The sequence below is a fragment of the Eubalaena glacialis genome, chromosome 10 (genome assembly GCF_028564815.1).
Source record: "Eubalaena glacialis isolate mEubGla1 chromosome 10, mEubGla1.1.hap2.+ XY, whole genome shotgun sequence".
NCBI lineage: Eukaryota > Metazoa > Chordata > Mammalia > Artiodactyla > Balaenidae > Eubalaena > Eubalaena glacialis.
The window spans coordinates 72151343-72171733 of record NC_083725.1 but is presented as its reverse complement, the minus strand read 5'-3'; the positions used below and the strand labels follow the sequence as shown (position 1 = coordinate 72171733).

The window sequence follows — 20391 nt, the reverse complement described above, 5'->3', positions numbered from 1 at the left end:
TGAGTCTTGTCATACACTGCGTCCTCTTTTCATTAAAATTTTAATAAGCATCTATTAATACAGTACCTTAACAATGGTACCACTTTAGGACAATGTACTCAGGAATCATTATGTGTCATGGATGTCCCACCTCCCAGCCCCACCCCCATTCCCAGCTACTGCATACGACTGTGGTGTGAGGTGGGTCCAGGGTGATCGCTTGGAGAGAATTCACACAGCCTCATCTAGACTCAGACCATGGGCTTTTTGGCGGGGGGTCACGCACAGGAGTGAGCAGCAGGGGGAGGGACCTGACGGAGAGGACTCTACAAAATCCTGCGCCTCCACGCGTGCCCCAAAAAAGTCCAAAAAGGAAATTAAGGGGGAAGCCAAGTCATTTATTATTTCTTGAAAAAGTTGGGTAAGGGAGGAGGGGCAGGCCTATAGTATTTAACTGGAAAGGAATGAAAGGACTTTTCAGTGCAAAACAGCTTGTTGGTCTGGGAAGTGTGAGATTAGGCAGGTTGGTGTTTGCAGCGCTGATTGGGGAAGGGCACGGTGAGGTCAAACTGGGGGCAGCCTGGAGCATCTCAGGAGTCATTCCTGTGCCAGGCTCCAGAGCCCTAAAAGATTCAATGCCATTACTATATGTGTGAGAGGCAAGTCAGCCCCTGTCAGAGTTTCCACAGTGTAGAGATAGTCCACAGCTAGGGATGCTGTGTCTGTATGTCCAAGGTCAGTGCCATGTCTCTGTGTACCAGGCTCAGTCCCACATCAAGTGCCTTCTTTCCCGTGTGGGGTAAGCCACCTTTTCCTGTGCGTTGGGGTTAGTCAGTCTCTTGTGTCAGTTGGTCTGTGTCTCTTGTGCGTCTGGATGGGGCCAGTCCGTCTGTCCTGCCTCGGCTCCCACTCCCGCTCCACCCCTCAGCCAGGTCCCAGCGTGCTGATGGTGGTGTAGCTCAGCCTGGAGAGTGAGGCGATGGAGGGGGTGGGAGGATCCTCGTCCGGTAGAGGTCTGGGGCGAGCTCGCGGAGGCCGAGGACAGCAGCGGGCGCAGGTGTCGAGGCAGGCCTGGCGAAAGCGACGGTGCATGAAGCAGTAGACCAGGGGGTTGACACAGGCAGAGGCGTAGCTTAGCAAGTGGATGAAGGAGATGGGCGCACCCGAAAGGGCGCGATGTGCACCGGGGCCGTCGAAGGCGCGCCACGTGTTGGCGCTGTACACTGGCAACCAACACAGGAAAAAAAGCACAACGATCACCAGTAACATCCGCACCACGCGCTTCTTAGCTAACAGCTTGGCCTGGGCAGGACGGGTGCCGGATCCTGGCCCAGGCGTGGGTCCGGTCAGCGCGGACAGCTCCAGTACAGGCCGGGATCGCGGAAGCTGCACGTAACAGCCATCGCCGTCCTCACCAGCCAGCCGAGTCTCCGACCCGCAACGCCCGTTCGGGTGGGCAGGACCTGAGCACAGGCAGTGGGCGGTCAGAACAGAAGGCTGAGCTCTCCAAATCTCCAGCGGTCTCCCCCCAACCCCCCCCCCCCGCCATTTCCAGTCTCTCTTCCTACTCATACACCTTTCCGCCCCACCCACTTTATGTCCCGCCTCTTCCCAAAGTCCCGCCCCTCCTGGATTTCACCCACCTCGTCCGGTCCCACCGGGAAGTCCTCCTTGACTTCCGACCCGGCTCTGGCTCTCGCTGTCACTGTCACCGTCAAAGCGAAGCCCTAAGTAGAGCTCGCGGGAGATAAGCCCGTAGGCCACCGCCATAACCACCCCGGGCACGAAAAACAACAGCAGGAGCAGCAGTACCGACCTAGAGACAGAGCACAGACCAATCACGCGGGTCTCCGTCCAGCTATAATCACAGATGCAGGAAGACCCAAGGGTTGATGTTTCTAGGGCTGGTGACCAGGCCCCAGAGGTGGAAGTAGGATTTGGGTATGCGGCCGGGAAGGGTTAGAGACCTGGGGAGAAGCCCCGAATGGGAATCCCACGGTGGTGGGAAAGGGAATTGTAGTGGTAATTGTTAGAGCAGCTGGAGGGAGATTCTGGGTAATGCTCGTGAGTATCTGATGGAGATGGAGAAGGGAATTCCCAGGAATGGGTTCTAGGGACCCTCACCAGGTTTGGCGAACTCGCGCACTGGGCCACCGATGCATGCATTGCAGCACACGAGGTCCCGCTGGCTGCACGGCAGTGTACACCGGGTAGGGCACCATGAGCAGTCCGGACAGCATCCACGTGGCTACGATCACTCGAGCCGCGTGTGAGCGCGTCTGCCACACACGCGCCTGCAGTGGTCGGCAGATGGCGCTGTACCGCTCCAGGGCGATGGCCACGAGGCTTAGCGTGGACACGCTCACAGACACGCCTAGCAAGGGAAGAGGAAGGGGTCACCTAGGAAACTTGTACGACACACTCACCAGTGTGACTTCCATACCCGCTGACGGAGAAAGACCCCCTACATCCGGCAAGGACTTTAGAAGAGGAGAGGGGCAAGGGAGGCAGGTCAGTTGTTCACCTACCCATGAAGTAGGAAACCGCCTTGCAGACGACTGTGCCAAAGATAAATGTGCCCATGAGATTGGGCAGGAGGGTGAAGGGCATGCAAGCCACGGCCAGCAGGAGGTCGCTGACTGCCAGTGAGAGCAGGAAGGCGTTGGTGACGGTCCTCAGACGGCGGCTGAGTCCCAGGACCACGATGATGAGCACATTTCCTCCGACACTCATCAGAAAGATCACAGCGTAGAGGGTGACCCTAATGGCCAGCTCCAATTCTGGGTAGGAAAAAGGGGAGGTGGCAGTAGGGGTCCTGGCCCCCACTCAGCCCGGTTCTCCAATTTCACTTATCCTCAGTCCTCCAACCCCCACTACCCAGCCAGATCCCCTGCTTTCCAAATCCCCGCCCCCGCCCCCAACCCCTAGGACCCACTCAGTAAATGGTGAACTTGAATCCTTTACCTTTCTAACCCCTGGAGGCCTAGTTAAAGTGGCCTAACTCTACCCTTCCTTAAGAAAGCCTGTCACTTCTCAAGTTTTGTTCCAAATCCTTCCTTCTCTTTGCAGCCAAACTTCTTGAAAAGATTATTTCCATCTTTTCATTCACCCCTCAAACTGTTACAATCCAGTGACCTGTTCCCCCATTACTGTTTGGACACTTCTCAAGGTTACTGAGCTTTAACTGCTAAATCCAAAGGTCTCTTCTCAGCTTTTCTACTTGACCTCCCGGCAGCATTTGACCCAGTTGACCACCCACTATCTTTTGAAACGCAGGTCCGAACATGTCTTTATTGTCTTAAAAAACAACAATGACAACAAAACAAACAAACAAAAAGACCCTTCACCTACTCTCACCTGTCTGCAACCCTTTAGCTTGTCATCCAGATTCTCCCAGAACTGCCCTCTTCCTCCCCCCACTTCCTCCCTGCAATGCACCCAACTTAAGTCACTGGATGACTCAGTTTCTGGAAGGCATCATGTGCATTCATGATTCTCTCCTTTGCTCATGTCGGTTTCTCAGCCTAAAATTCTTTCGCTGCCCCCGCCCCCCGACTATTAATACCTCCCCCCCCATTAATGACTTTCAATAACAAACTTGTTTTCTGTTATCTGGTAAATTCCTATTCACCATTGTCTTTCAAGACTCAGACAGACTGCCCCCTCCTCTGTTAGGCCTTTCTGGACACCTTATTTGGAGCTAATCTCCCCTTCCTCTGACCATGCACGTTCCCTACACATCTGTTAGAACCGTTTTTACTTTCTGCCTTATATTTTAATTATCTATAAACATTCATTCTCACTCCACAAGCATTTACAGAGGACTCCCTTTATACCAGACCCTGCGGACAAAGAGGACATGGCAAATGCCCTGTGAGCTCTCATCTGAGAGCTCACAGTCTAGAGGGAAACTCAGATGTATAAACAGATAATTGTCACATGGTGTGATAAGGAGTGAGGTTGAGGAATACACAGAGTGCTCTGGGAGCTCACAGGAGGGACATGTAGTGTTGCTGGGCTAGACAAAGGGCTGACCCCATTCATTTTTGTCATTGCCTATTGGGAGAAGGATTCATCATTGGGCTTCCATATCACAGCCAAGCAAACCCAGACAAAATTGAATTGAATTAAATTAAACTGGACCCAGTCACCCATACCCATGGCCTCAGCATGAGGGAGACTGGAGCTTGGAGGGAGAGAGGGCAGGGACAGAGCCTGCCAAGTTGGGGGGAGGGAAGGGCCCAGAGCTGCAGGGCCCTTTTTCATAGCCCCATACATTGGCTGACTTTGGCCTGAGCTCCCAAATTAAATTGTTTTCTCATAACAATAGTTTGTACTTATTCAGAAGTTGTTGTAGACTTCGAGTAAGTGCTACTTACAAGAGATCCCCTAACTGAACTCAGCAGTGATATTACTTGTTCAGAGCACCCAGTAAGTTAGGAGCCGATTCAGAATAGAAGCCAGTCTCTAGATCTCTAAAATGCTTTGCCTTCTACCGCTTCCTCCCTTCTCTGTCATTCATGATGCTGTCCCCCTCTATACTCTACCATGGCATTTCTCACTGTATTATTCTGTTCATTTTCTATCTCCACCACTAGACTATGAGCTCTTGAGCACAAGGGCAATGCCCATCACGTTCTCCAGCATGTCCCTACCATTTGGCATAATGTCCCCTGCACAGGAGCTGTTAACACCTGCTTGCTGATGAATCTTAAATGGATCTCGGTCACTCTCCACATAAATGCACCTGCTCTGTCCCTCCTCCTCATCCATCTTTCACCTCTGTGCTTCTAAAGCTCCAGCATGCACTCTCCTTGCGGCCTCTGTCTCTTTAGAGACCCATGTTGGAGGATTTTGTTGGTGGAAGGGAGGGGGCAAATGACAGGCTGTGATTTTGGATGTGTTACTTTTACTATTATATACAAACCACCTGTGTCTCATGTAGAAGCTGGGCCCCTCTCTGCAGGGAAGGCTTATGGCAGGTTTATGTGTGACAATTTGAGGTGTATGTGTGTATGTGTGTGTGTGTGTGTGTGTGTGTAGGGGGAAATAAAGAACTTTGGGAGGGGGATCTCTGTCAGAGAGGTCCTTGGACCCAGAAAAATAGAGCAGGTGGTCTATCTTGCACTCTATGTCTCCTCCCAGTCCATTGCCCCTCTCCGCCTCTCTCCCCCTACCCCTTAATGTCTCTAGTTCTATCTTCTCTAACACTTCCTCCTCTGTCCTCTGAATGTTTCTCTTCAACTATTTTTTTTTTTTTTGGCCATGCCGCGGGGCTTGCAGGATCTTAGTTCCTGACCAGGGATCGAACCCAGGCCCTGGCAGTGATGGTGCTGAGTCCTAACCACTGGACCACCAGGGAAGTCCCTCTCTTCAACTAGTTCTTGATTCAACAAACACACCTCAAGTTTGTACGGCACTCTAAACTGTGAAAAGCACATTTCTCATTCATTCATCTGGCTAATGGATCCCGTGTGTATCCTTGAACTTGGCTAATTGTGGTGTAGCTGAAAGATGGGGCTAGGCCTTCTATTATGAAGTTCCCAATCTGCGTGGGGACCTCTGAAAACTAGAGGACAAAGTCCCAGTAAAAATGACCAGCAACTGTACAATGCTTTGCTGTTTAACTGGGCACTTCCAGCTGTTACTTTATTTCCAGCCATCACCATCTCTCTAAGTCTTTGCTTAGAACAGTTAGGAGATGTGAAAAGGCTAAGTAAAAGCAATCTTAGAGCTAGGGATCTTGGGAAAGGCAGGGAAGGTTAAATAGGTGGAGGACAGGGGACTTTTAGGGCAGTGAAACTATTCTATATGGTACTGTAATGGTGCACAAATGTCATTATATATTTCTGAAAACCCACAGAACATACAACAAAAAGAGTGAACCCTAATGTAAACTATGGAATTTAGTTAATAATGTATCAATATTGGCTCATCAATTGTAACAAATGTACTATACTAATGCAGGATGTTAAGAACAGGGGAAACTCTGTGTGTGTGTGTGTGTGTGTGTGTGTGTGTGTATGCATCCATGTATGTTTGTGTGGTGGCATATGAATGACCACAGTGGCTTCAGGGGTAGCAGAATGGGAGATGCACCTCCTGGGGTACAGCCACTACTGCCTTGACAGTCTATCTGTGGGCATCCTTCTGCTGGGGATGAGAGGAGAACAGAAATCAGACCAGGGGACTCAGAAGACTGGGACAGTTCAGTTCTGCTTCTGGGGTCTAGAGGATCTGCATGTGTTCTGTCCAGATGATGGCAGAAAAGTGTGGGTACAAAAATCCAGATGATGTGACATGAAACAAAAACAGGCTTTTCTAAGAAAGGATTCCACAGAACACTGAAGCTGCTGATGCTTTAAATCCTGCCATTCACTGGTGTGTTGGATCTGGTCACCCATCACTCAGGCATCAAAGTAGTACCCATGCCTCTGTGGTGAGCATGGATAGCATCCAGCTGATTGTGGGTAACAGCTGGGTGATGGGGACATCCACATGTTAATGGATTCTAACTGAGGGGGCAGAAATAATATGCAGAGCGTGTATGTAGGTAAGATCAGAGTGAGCGTTGGGTAATACTTTAGCCTTGCAGCTGATATCTGGGTGGGTGAGAGTAACACATATTTCTGTAGGCAATATCTGGAGAAGGGTAACAGCTACGTGTCTATAGGTAATATCTGATTGAGTGTGGGTTGCCTGTAAGTTTAGGTAATATCTGAGTAAGTGTTGTAACATTTGAATGAGCCAGGGTCTGCAGATAACATCTCATTTTGTAAGTAACATCTTCAGGAAGCATGGGTTACATTCAGAGGTCTGTATGTGAATGGGGGAATATCCAGCTGATGGTGATCATAGCTGACTGAGCAGAAGTAACACGCAAGTAAATGTGGGCAATATTTAAGTGAGTGTGAATATGAGATATTAACAGATTAAGGTGTTAATCTTATGGAGTAAAATAACTGAGCGCCTGAGCGAACATAGGTAGTATTTGAGTCTTTGCGGGTAATATCTGAATATGTAAGAGTAATATCTATGACTTTATGGGTAATATCTGGAGGAGGGTTACTTAAGTGAGCATGGGTAATATTTGATGGTATGTGGGTAATAATAAAACAAATGCGAGTGTGTTTGATGGATGAGTAATATCTGAATGACAGCGGGCAATATTAAAGTGAGTGTGGGTGACATCTGCTTTTCTGTGGGTAGCGTCTGAGTGAACATGGGTAACATTCAAGTCTATGTGGATTATATCAGAATAATGTGAGTAACATCCATATGTCTATCGGTAACACTGGAGTGAGCCTGGGTAAGATGCGTCTTTAGGGGTAACAGCTGAGTGAGTGTGGCTAACAGAGTCTCTGTGGGTAGCTTCTGACTGCCAGCTGTCACATCCAAATGTGTGTGGGCAGCAACGTCTAGATGACTTGTGCTCTGAATCACTTCACATTCTGCTTTCTCAAGGTCCCTTACTCTATTAGCTAGCCCTGCTATCTTCTGCACTTCAACCTTCCTCTCTCGGCCCATTCCCCATCAACATTTTTAAAATGGCCTTATCTCTACAACACATACACACCCAAAAGACAAACTATGCATGAGTGCGCGTGCTCACACACACACACACACACACACGCACACACACCCTTCCTCAACCCCATGTTATCCCCCTCAGCCCCATGTTATTTCTAGCACTATCCTGTTTTCTCTTTGTCTCTCTCTCTCTCCCTACCAAACTTTTGGCAAGTTTTATCTGCACACCTTGGTTCACTTCTTATAACCCCTCCCCCATGGCTCAAACTTCTACCAACTGTGGCCACCCCCTAACACCCACAACTTCTCCTAAGACTTCCTTGTTATTGAATCGGAAGGATGCTGCTATGACCTTAGCTGACTTATATGGGCAGCATTTGACATTACTTCTCCCATGCTGCTTGAAACTTTCTTTTTTCCTTGCTTTCTTGTCTCTCTGATGGTCTCATCTAGATCTACTTCATGGACTCTCCTTCTTCTGCTTGGCTTTTAAAAATTGGTCTTCCCAAAAGCCCATATTCAGAAAGTTGAACATCTTTGCAGACTTGACAGTCTAGATACGCCCGGTTGAGATAAAACTCCTGTAAACGGTCAGTCCCTCAATGAGGGCAGGGACACCTGGGCAGCCACAGGAATAAACTCTGGGAGCTCCACAAACCCTCCCCAGTCCTGTAAGCAGGGAAGCTCTCCCTACCCCAGGCTTCCATGATCACAAGTCAGGAAACTCCAAGCCTGATTCAGGGTAAGGTTCTGATCCAAAGGGACTCCCATATTCATAAACCCTTTGTCCACGGGACAGAACACCTCATCCTCACAGACTTCTCAATGGGCACAAATTACACTGAGTGCACCTATATCATGGGGCAACGCTCAAATACAACATTTAAAATGTCTAGGCTAAAGGAAATCACAAGTACCACCCTGAAAGGGCAGCATGCCTACACCCTTGTGAACTTGCACCCCCAGATTTCAGGGCTCTGCAGCTTCTCACAGTATAAGAACTACCATTGGTGGGTGTGAGCAGGTAGGACTGGGCAGGGGGAGGATGTCCAGGAAGATCCACTTCCCTGTGCAGGCTCAAAGGGGGCCTTAGTTTGAGGATACAAACTTCAGGCTCTGCTCTCCACTACAGGCGCTCTCGACCACCACTGATATTTTATGTGAGACACCCAGAAAAGCAAATATATAGAATCAGAAAATAGATTAGTGATTTCCTAGGCCTCGGGATGAGAAGGGAGAGTTACTGCTAATGGACATGAGGTTCATTTTGGGAGTGATGGAAATGTCTTAAAATTAGTGTGGTGATAGTAGAACAAGTCTTTAAATACGGTAAGCACCAGTGATCATTTAAATACACAAACCCTGTTTGGACAATTCAGCAAAATCACTCAAACCCAGTGTGTATGTGGAAATGAGAGAAGAAAATTCTCAGCCACTTTTATTAATTCACCCAGAAAACCCCAAGTATCTATTCCTTTCAGGAAAAATATGTCAGTCATTTATTATTTCCAAGGCAAGTTTAACTAGTACATAAGTAATCACACTTGAATACTTTTTGTCTCCAAGTCTAAATCCTGGCATTTCATTTGAAATCAACCAACAGTAAAGGACAGTCCAAAAGAACTCACCTTACTCAGGGAATTAAAAAAGTGAAAAAAAATTCTTAACAACTGGAATGTAATACTGAAAAAATTTTTCCCCCTTAACTTCAACTCTCTTACCTCTTCGGAAATATTTTACATGGTCTTTCAAGCTCTATTAATTAAATACATTTTACACTATTGAAAAGAAAAAAAAAAAAATTGGTCTTCCCATGCAGATGGCCAAGAGACACATGAAAAGATGCTCAACATCACTAATTATTAGAGAAATGCAAATCAAAACTACAATGAGGTATCACCTCACACCGGTTAGAATGGGCATCATCAGAGAATCTACAAACAACAAATGCTGGAGAGGGTGTGGAGAAAAGGGAACCCTCTTGCACTGTTGGTGGGAATGTAAATTGATACAGCCACTATGGAGAACAGTATAGAGGTTCCTTAAAAAACTAAAAATAGAACTAACCATATGACCCAGCAATCCCACTCCTGGGCATATACCCAGAGAAAACCATAATTCAAAAAGACACATGCACCCCAATGTTCATAGCAGCACTATTTACAATAGCCAGGTCATGGAAGCAACCTAAATGCCCATCGACAGATGAATGCATAAAGAAGATGTGGTACATATATACAATGGAATATTACTCAGCCATAAAAAGGAACAAAATTGTGTCATTTGTAGAGACATGGATGGACCTAGAGACTGTCATACAGAGTGAAGTAAGTCAGAAAAAGAAAAATAAGTATCATGTATCAACGTGGAATCTAGAAAAATGGTACAGATGAACCAGTTTGCAAGGCAGAAATAGAGACACAGATGTAGAGAACAAATGTATGGACACGAAAGGGGGAAAGCGGGGCTGGGTGGTGGTGGGATGAACTGGGAGATTGGGATTGACATATATATGCTAATATGTATAAAATAGATAACTAATAAGAACCTGCTGTATAAAAATAAATAGATAAATAAAATTTTTTTAAAAATTGGTCTTCCTCAGGGTCCTGTCCCAGGACCTCTTTTTTTTTTTTTCCATCTGACACAATTTCTGTATGATTTAATCTATTCTCATGGCTTCCGTTACCACCTCTAGACAAACACCTTTCAAGTTTGTATTTCTAGCTCATACCTCTCCCCTATGTTCCAGACCCTTGGATTCAAGAGCTTACTGGGTAACTCCACCTGGATATTTTACCAGCATTTAAACTCAGTTGGTCCCAAATTGAATGTATAATCTCCTTCAAACCTGTTTCTGTTCCTTTGTTATCCTTCTCATTATACAACACCAACATCCATCCAATTGTCTAAGCCAGAAACCTAGATGTCATCCCTTGACCTCTTCCTCCCTCTCCATTTCCAATAAATCATCAAGTTCTGTTGATTTCACTTCCAGAAGTGCCTGTCAAATCCACCCAGTTCTCTCCATCCCCATTGCCAGTAGCTTAGTCTACGCCAGCATCATCTTTCATCAGGACCAATGTAATATAATAGCCTTCTAAAGGATGCTCCTCTCTCCATTGGATTGTCCTCCAATCCATCCTCTTTAATACAGAACTAATCCTGGCAGTACTACTGAACATTTCAGTAGTTCCTATTGCCCTCAGGATAAAATCCATACTCCTTAGACAAGGTCCATAAGGCTCTCTGGAAACCCTTTAGGCTGGTCTTCATCTTGAGTGTTCATTATTCCTCTCTTATGGTACATGTCTCAGGCACACAGAAACTATGACACACTGAACGAAAGGGCCATGGACTTAAACTCTGGCTGTTTACACATACTGTTCCTCTGCTTGAGATGCTTTTTGCTTTTTCTGCCCCTTCACTTGGCTGGCTTTCCCTCAGCTTTTTAATTTTTATTTCAATTTAGCCTTCACCTCCTCAGGAGGCCAACTCTGATTCCCAAGCCTAGACTAGGCTAGATAGAGGTGCTCCGCTTCTGTGTTCCCACATCCCTCTCAAGGCACTTCCCACTCTGTACGGCAATTCTCTGCTTACTTGTCCTTCTCCCCCACTGAACTGTGAGCTCCATGAAGTAGGAGCTGTGTCAGTTTTGTTCTACTCCTGTCCTTAGTGCTTAGCACAATCTCTGGCTCCATAAATATTTGTTGAGTGAAAGAATCTGGGTGTAACAATGAGAGAGTGCGTGACAACTGGTCTGAGAATGCATGCAATATTTTATGGGGGTAAATAAATACTTGAATTGCAATTTATTCCCATTTTCCCTTCTAGAGCTTGGAATAATTTCCTTCTGCTTAACACTGTTCCCTCTCCTGGAATCCCTCTTCTTCCTTTTCTGCCTACTGAACTCCAACTTCAAGGTTCCCTCTGTGAAGTTTTCAGACCCTATCTCCTTTGGGTGCCCAGAGTTTGGTCCCTCTTGTGGGAATTCCAATGCTGACTGTGATTTTCCCATTGGTTTTTGTCTCCCGCTTGCACTGGAGATGACAGTCCAGACTGGGTCTAGTTCAGCCCTCTGTACCCAGCACCTAGCCCAGAGACTATAATAGCAGGTGTCCAGTAACCATCTAAGGAAAGAAAAGGTATAGGAAGGGGAAAAATAAGACTTGAGCTGGGTCACTGAGAAAATGTGGATGTTGGCTGATGGGAGGAATGAAAGTCACTTTGGGGACTGGGTGAGTGGAAGCAGCCTGGTGGTGAGGGGGGGAAGGTGGCACAAAGGGATGGGATGATGAATGGGGCAGCCAGGCTCTAGGAGGCTGAAACCTAAGGAGAGGCAGGTTGGAGAGGGGGCTTGGAAGGGACCTGGAGACATTACTTGGAGACAGCGAAAGAGAGAGGGTATAGACCCTTGAGAAAAACTCCAACTTGGGAGGCAAGGGGATCTGAGGAAATGGACACAGGCAGCTCTAGAGAGCAGCCCCTCAGTCCAATGTCCAGCCTAATTCAGGTTAGAGGATCTCTTTTGGGAAGGCAGGGGGTTGGGTGGGGGACACAGGAGATTATAACGCTAAGTTCCCATTCAGGTCTTCCAGAGTGCCCCTTCCCCAACCAGCCCCCTTCTTTCCCCCAATCTTGCCTTCCTTCCTTTCTTTCCTTCCCCATTGTGGCTCCGTGAACTGGCTGCAAAAGGAAAGGAGAGACCTGGGAGGGTTGGCCAGAGGAGGGCCTTGTCTTCCCACCGTCTCTGTCTAGGAGGGGGCTGTGTGTGTGTTGGGGGTGACCAGGAGCTCTGGGGGTGGTCAGGGGACCAGGGTGTGAAGGGGCTCTGACCAGGTAGTGTGAAGCTGCAATGGAGTTTTATGAGCTGTGGGGGACAAACGTGTCAGGGGAGCTGTTTGGGGACAGACGGAGTACTATGAAGGGATAGTGTGGGCGTTTGGGGAAGCAGTGGGGGGCCTCTGAGTGTTGCGGGGTGCAGTGAGAAGGAGCTCGTGGACAGGGCTCAGGGAGGCACCCACCTCGTGTCCCGGCTCCGCGGATGCGCGGGGGCTCACAGCTGAGGTTGCCGGTGCCGCTGCCGTTGAGGAGGGGGCCCCCCGGGCGGCACAGGGAAGCCGCCGGCCCGGGTCCGTATCCCGGCACGCTCCGGTTCGGCTTCAGCAGCTCCATGGCCCCGGCCCATCCGCCGCCTCCCTGCGCTCAGCCGGGCCGGCTCCCGCAGCGTCTCCACCTGCTCCAGCGGAGATTCCGGCTGAGGCTCCCGCCCCGCCTGGTTCCCGCCCCCACCCCCGGCCCCCGCCCCTCCGCCCCTCCGCCCCTCCGCCCCTCCGCCCCTCCGCCCCTCCGCCCCTCCGCCCCTCCGCCCCTCCGCCCCTCCGCTCCTCCTCTCCTCCTCTCCTCCTCTCCTCGCCCCGCCTCGGCTCGCCTCCCTCCCAGGCTCGGGTCCGCCTCTGTCCTGCCAGGTGACTCTCCGCCCCCCTCTCCTGCTCCGGACTTACTCGTCCTCCCACCCCCGACCCCCGTGACTGTCCTCGCCCCCTCCCTAGATCTCTCCGGTCTTCTCTTAGAGATTTCCTTCCCGCCCACTCCCCTTCGCCAGCGTCCCGGTTCCGGAGAATTCTCGGGAGCCTGTGTGTGTGTGTGTGTGTGTGTGTGTGTGTGTTGGCGAGGGTTGGGGAGAGGTGAGGAGTGGATGGAGAGGTTGTGAGGAGGGAGGTTGGGCAAGGAGGGAGCGTAAGAGGGACGGGGTAGAGCCCGGCTGCCGCGGGGTCTAGCATCTTTCCCTGGTGGGTCGCGGAACGTGGAGGTGGCAGCCGAGACGGGGCCGCACGCTGGGATCCCTGGCTGCAGCGCAGATGCCTTAGCCCGCGCGGAGCGCCACGGGTTCCCTACTTTGCCGCAGTGGCCGCAGTGACCGCGACACCATCGCTGGTAGTTCCCTGCAGCTCCTCGCCTCGGGGCTGGGGTAGTTCCCGCATCCTCACCTCTTACCTCAGGCCCAGCACCCACGCTTCCACCCGAAGCGCTCAAGGAACCCTCCTCAGCGGGCAAAGATGGGGAAGGGGCAGCATTTTCCCCCGGGGAACGCTGGCAGGGGAAAAGGGCTGCCTGGACGAAGAGTGACTTGGGGGTTGAGGGGCGGCCGGGTAGCGGTGAGAACTGCCTGGGATAAACAGGAGTGGGTATGGTTCGGTTCCCAGACCAGCACAGGCATAACCCGGGAGGAGGCGGCTGGCTTTCTCTGCGGTCTCCAGGCAGCGCCCACCCTCACCCGACACACTGACGCTCCCTGTTTGTTCTCAGCGCAGGTGGAGCAGCCTGTGTAGGGCGTCAGGTTCCCACGGGAGGGGGCTGGAAGGGGGCTGGAGCACCCGCGTGCAGCGGGAACAAAACCGAAGGGGGCATGCGCAGGCCTGCGCTGGGTTCCTTGGGCAGGACTTGCCTCCTCTAATGGTTCAGCCCTGCTTGATGTCATTCTTCTCCGTTCCAAAGAAACTCTGATATGACCTGGAATTCCATTCTCTGGCCTCCAGCAATAGCTGTCAGAGGTGGGAGTTATCGGTCAAAGAGAACATTAGACTGGGGATGAGGTCTGAGTTTATGGGGAATTCAGAGACTCTTAGCCAATCGGTCTTTTGGAGAGAACCTGGTCCAGCTAGCACTGAGTTTATAAGGGATGAGATATTGAAGGAGGATTTAAGCCTGAGGTCAGTGGGAATGTTGTCAACCGCCCCTCTCCCCCCTTCTCCTGGCACTACCTGCCTTCCCCACCATAGCAGCCTGATTTGCTGTTTGTTCAGCTCCAGCACAGGTGAGGCCTCAGATAACCTGCTGGACTTTTCCCACACTGGATGAGGGTAAGGTGTGGGAGCAGGGAAGCAAAGGAAATGTAGGGGAAAGGGGAGTGGAAATAGGAGAAGTAGACGGGCATTCACATATTCAGCAAAGTATGTGCCAGGTATAGGGCTGTACACTAGCTGTCTGATACAGTCTGTGCCTGAGTAGCTCCCAAGCGAGTGGGGGAAAATGACAGGTAAGCCAATGATGACAACATACGGTCATAAGTGCATCCATCAAGATGCACAAATCGGAAATTTACAAATCATCCTGAATGCCTTACTCCCTTATGCTCCTGCACCCCTGTGGTGGAGGCTGTGACGAAAAGCCCAGACTCCTGCCGAAAAATGAAGGATTTACTCTCCTTCTTCACTGAGAATGCTGCTGGAAGATAGCCCACAACTGTCAGCCCCTTTGGGAGTTGCCTAAGCTGAAGAAAGCTGGCTCATTTAAGGTCATGTTCCCTTTCTGGGGCATCCTGCATACAATGACTGATCAGCAGAGGTATAAAGGTTCAGCTCCCTCACCCCGACAGAGGACAACTCTGAAACATGTTCACAGCTCCTTGTGGGGTTGACTGAGGTCATTGTTGGGCTGCTCAGCTTCTCCCTTTGCCCCATCCCACTTTCATCCTCTCTCTTACACAGGTGTTGACTCTGAGAGCACTCCTTAGTAAACATCCTCCACAGTAATCTCTGTCTTAGAGTCTGCTTCCTGGGGAACATAACAGCCTCCCTCCCATGTTCAATCCATCATGAAGTGCTGTTGGTTTTAGCTACTGAGTGTTCCTTGAATCAGCCTGCTTGTATCTCCACTGACATTGCCCCACTGTTTCTTGTACTACTCTCCCAGCCTCCTAAGTGGTCCACGTTTTACTGATGCCTCCTTACATCCACCCTCCACCTTATAGCCAGAGTGATATGTTTAGAATACAAATCTGATTATGCCACTCTTCTGACCTTTGCTTTGGGGATAGAGAAAGCTTTTTAACAGAGTCTATGAAGCCTGCATGTCCTGACTCCTACTGATCTCTCTAACCACCTTGTTTTGAGTCACTGTTGTTCTTGTTCTCTCCACTGAAGACACTGGCCTTCCTTTAGTCCAGTTTTTGGATGTATGTCCTCTAGTTACATGGTTTCTGTGCATTCTCTCTGGAAGTTTTCCTTCCTTATTTAATTAACTCCTATTCATCCTTCTGATCTCAGCTCAAGGTCTCAGCATTTCTCAGGGGTGTTTCTCCTGGCTTTCCCTCCTGGGTAGGCAGAATCACAAGATAATCCCTAATGATTCTCACTCTTGTATGATCTCCTTCCCTCAGGTGTGGGTGGAACCTGTGAATGTGATGAGACTCTACTCCTAAGATTATGGTACATGGCAAAAGGGATTTTGTGGATGTAATTAATGATGCTAATCAGTTGACCTCAAGATAGAGAGATTATCCATCTAGTCCTAACTAAATAATATGAATCCTTTAAAAGCCACGAATTTTCTCTGGTTGGCAGCAGAAGGGGAAGTCAAAGAGATTTGAGGAACAAGATTTGATACACTGTAGCTGGCTTGAAGATGGAGGGGGCCATGAGGCAAGGAATGGGGGTGGCTGTGGTTGGCTTGAGGATGGAGGAGGGCATAGAACAAGTACCTGAGAGTGGCCTCTAGCTGAGAGCCATCTCTGGCTGACAGCCAGCAAGAAACTAGGGACCACAGTCCTACAACCACAGGAATTGGATCCTCCTAATGACAAGAATGAGCCTGAAAGCAGATTTTCCACCAGAGCTTCCAGAAGAGAACTTAGTCTGGCTGGCATCCTGACTTCTGCTTGGTGATATCCTCCCTGAGCAAAGAACCCAGCCATACTGCCTGTGAGCTAATAAATGGATGTTTTTAAGCTACCAAATTCATGATAATTTGTTACCATAGCAATAGAAAATAACACACCTCTCATCGCAGGAGGTAGCAAATGCAGACCCTTGCAAGCCGTGCAAGGAAGAAGTGAGGGCATTGGAAATTTGTTAAAATTTAGAAAGACTTGGAAATATTGTAGTGGCAGCTGGTGTGGAGAGCAACTTAAGGAACGGGACCAACTGGGAACTGCATAGGAACTGTTTGATAATCACCTACTAGGTTCCAAGCATATTATCTTTAATCCTCACAAAGAACTACAAATTTGGGCACAATATTATTGATCACTATTTTAAATAAAAAAACTGGCTCAGAGAGAGTATTAGTAACTTGCCCAAAGCCACAAAGCTACTAGGTGAAAAAAGCCACAATTCAAAGCCAGGGATTTGGGAAGTCAGAATTCAGGTGCTCCTAGTACACTGCTTCCCAGTATAAGTTTTATTGTTTCTCTGGTCACCTTCTTTTTCTCATTTTACAAAATATTTTTTTCAGATTTTCTTGACTTATAAAATCTCTTATTTCATCTCTTACCCTGATGACAGCCCATATGTACAAGCACACACACACACACACATATACCATCCTTCAGTCACAACAAGTAACACGGCCTCCCACTTCATAGAGAAAATAGTAGCTATCAGACAGCAGCTCCCACCAGGGAATCTGGTCCATTTTGGATAAGTAAAGTTTCAGATGCCTATTAGACATCTAAGCAGGAATTCCAGTAGGAAGCTGAATAAGCAGGTTGTATAGGAAGTAACGTAAACCATAGAATTAATGAGAGTATGTTGAATAAGGAGAAATGAGGAACCAGGTCAGAAGTCTGGAAAAGACCATTATTTAAAGGCTGGATAAAGAAAGACCAGTCTGCAAAAGAGACCAAGAAGGAGCATATAGAGGGGTGAAAGGAGAACAAGGGGAGCAAGGCATCATGAAAGCAAAAAGAGACATGCTGAATGGAATCGAATACTGCTCCTGGACCAAGAAAACAAGGATGAGAAATGTTCTCTGAATTCAGGGACCTGGAGGTCCTTGGCCACAGAAAGAGCCATTTTGGTGAGGTCCTAGAGACAGAAGACAGATCAGATGTACTGAACACTGAATGTCACGGGAGAAAGTGGAGCAAGTGACTTTAGACAAGGTTTTTTTTTTGAATTTTGTTTTATTTATTTTTTTATACAGCAGGTTCTTATTAGTTATCCATTTTATACATATTAGTGTATACATGTCAATCACAATCTCCCAATTCATCACAGCAACCCCCCCCCACTTTCCCCCCTTGGTTAGACAAGTCTTTTTGAAGAATAGTTATTAAGGAAAGGAAAGAGGGTAGTAACTAGAGGGGGATGTGGAATGAAAGATTTTAAGATGGAAGAACTAGAACATTTTTAGGGGCAGATGGAATTACTGCAATGTGTAGAAAAGACTGAAGATACAAGAGAGAGACAGAGACAGAGACAGAGACAGAGACACTAATGCAAGGTTCCTGAGAAAAGGTAGGGAAGTATGGAACCCAGTGCATGTGTGGAGGGTTCTAGCTTTTGATGGGAGTACAGATTCAATTGTAAGAAGTTAGTAGAAGAGAATAATTATAGATGAAAATGTCATGGCAACCAGATAACAAGTATATAGATGAAAATGTCATGGCAACCAGATAACAAGTATATTTCCTAGACTTTTTTTTTGCAGCTAAGTGTGGCTTAATGACTACATTCTAGACAGTGGCTGTGGATGGAAGTCATAAGTGCAGCTTCCAGATCAAGTCCTTAAAGGAAAAGAGTGAACTCTCTCTTCCTCGTTGACTTTTCTTGCAGGTTGACTGTGGATGTGGATAAGCCACTTTCAGTCATGCAGTGAAGTGTGCATCCCTCACACACTAGGGATGGCAGAGTGACAAGATGGAAGGGGCCTGGGTCTCCTACATGCTCAAGTCATTTTGCCACCTCTGGTTCTCTTGTATGAAAAAGAAAGAAACTACAATCTTAAGGCTCTACAATTTTTTCTCTCTTTTATCATAGCACCTTGATCTGTAGCTTAAGACAGTAGGTGTTAGATTTGGTGGAGAGCTGTTTTCTGATAGTTTCTGGTTTCTCTATGAAATTGGAGGTCTGTTTACAGTGAGTGGTGTGTATATGTATGTGTGTGTGTATAGGACTGAAATTTTAGGAGTCAAGATGGTTTAAGAAAACTGTATATAATGGGAAAGGGAAAGTGGACATCTGAGGAATGTAGTAAGACAATTAGGAAAGTTTTGAGGACCCACTTAAGAGTTGGTGACCATGAATTTCTAGTGGTATCAGTTTCTCCAGCAGAGCCCAGACAGTTGGATGCAAGCATGGAGAATGTTGATGGTTCAGTTCCTCCTAAGTTGAGATTTTACCAGATGGATGGGATGGAAAACAAAGGGACAAGCGTGAAATGATGGGCCACAAAATCTCAGCTGGACATGGAGAAGACAGAACTATGAGGTAGGTGACAAAGTTTAAATGAGTAATAAGTAGGCTTTAGAAGGTTGGGGGTCATCAGCAATAAGGAAGGGAAGAGGGTAGCACAATGAACATACGAGTGTCAAAGAGCAGAGGTCTGTTGAGAGTAAAGAAGCAGCATTGGTGAGGGCAGAGGATCCCCAAATCTGTGTACATGGATTATGAGAGGATGAGAAGCCACCCCTTTCTGTGAAGGATATGCTATCTTTAGGGGATGGCTGGTTTTAGTTAACATGGGAGTTGAGAGGGTGTTCGAAGTTGAGGATATAGCAGTTTGCTGATGTTGGGAAAGGAGTTACAGAGGACGAAACTCCTCTGAGAAGCTTTCCTTAGCCCCACACATCTGGGTTAGGTGCCTCTTAACCCATGTACTTCTATAACACCTGTGTCTCTCATTACAGTAATTCTTACAATTACGTGTCTTGTAATTGCCATTTTGCTTGTCTATATTTCAAGGGTCTGGTGTCTGTCCTTTTCTCCAACATTTTCTCAAACCACTCCCCACACTACTCTCATTTCTATCTTTTCTTTATGCTCAAGGAAGCTTGAGTTGTTTATTGTTTCTTGGTGCTTTCCATATTGTTCATCATCTGCGTACCTTGCTCATATTCTCCCCTCTAACTAAGTGCAGTTGGGTGATGGGAGGTGAGGACCAGGAGACGGTGGGTGTAAACTGTTTCAAGAAGATGGTTTGTAAAGAGGAAAAAAAACCAAGTCATACATACAGTGGGGAAAGAGGACATACCATGATCAGAGGACGGAGGAGGAGGGATGAAAACGCACTGCTAAGAGGGTCAAAGCTCATTTCTCAAAATCGGGAAATTCCATCCATGCCAGAGTTAAGCCAACATTTGGAGAGAATGGGATTGCTTAGGGCCAGGAAACAGGGGAATTTTAGATGAGAGCAAGGAGGGAAATGCAAAGTCAATGCCAGAGGACAGAGACTTGGACCCTTGTTCCAGAACAAGTCAGAAACCTAAGAGGTCAAGGAAGCAAGTGCATGAGGTCCTGAAGTAGGGCCAGGTTCAGTCCTCAGGGAAGCTGCCTTTCTGACTCAGGCCTTGACCTGTCAATGTTGTCAGTTTTTTGGTTTTTGGTGCCTGTGTGTGTGTGTGTGTGTGTGTGTGTGTGTGTTTCTTGCAGGGGATGCTGGCCCACCTCGCTTGACTCTTGTGGCTTAGAACAATCTACCTTTGCCTCAGGGAAGTCTCAGTCACCCACGCTACTGCCCAAGGTGGGCACATGATCCTTCTTTCAATATTCCATATCACAATTGAGATAAGAGGGAATGTTTAAACAACATGTCGTAAATGTGCAAGGGAAAGAACGAAAGAGAGGCGCACATAGTGCCGAATGCACAGCCACATAACCTGCTTTATAAGGTAGAACCTATTTCCAGCTAGCTTGCAGGTCCACAAAACATCAGCACTTTCCTTGGGAAACCCAGTGCTCACACACGCTGGTGTGAGGGTCATGAACACGCTCTGCCTGCACACCCCTGGCCCTGACACACATGCAGCTGGGATCCAGTGCTAGGAGGGGAACCAGTCATTTAGTCCTTGGGGTGCCAGCTTGTCCACTGGCTCAGCCCCTCCCCCTGTGGCTGATCAGGTTGCCTCTTCCCCTCCCTGTTCAAGGCCTTCTTTTCTTGGCA

The 20391-nt window shown here is 48.1% G+C and overlaps 1 protein-coding gene across 1 annotated transcript; it reads right to left on the bottom strand.

Annotated features, from left to right (window-relative positions):
* Positions 1 to 621: 621 nt before the first annotated feature.
* Positions 622 to 13529, bottom strand: CCKBR (cholecystokinin B receptor). The gene is made up of 6 exons (XM_061202927.1): positions 13500 to 13529; positions 12534 to 12745; positions 2508 to 2759; positions 2104 to 2353; positions 1623 to 1795; positions 622 to 1442 (listed from the first exon to the last, which is right to left on the bottom strand). Exons 2-6 carry the CDS (start codon positions 12682 to 12684, stop codon positions 904 to 906), a joined length of 1365 nt encoding a protein of 454 aa, XP_061058910.1. The 5' UTR covers positions 12685 to 12745; positions 13500 to 13529; the 3' UTR covers positions 622 to 903.
* Between the last annotated feature and the right edge of the window lie 6862 nt (positions 13530 to 20391).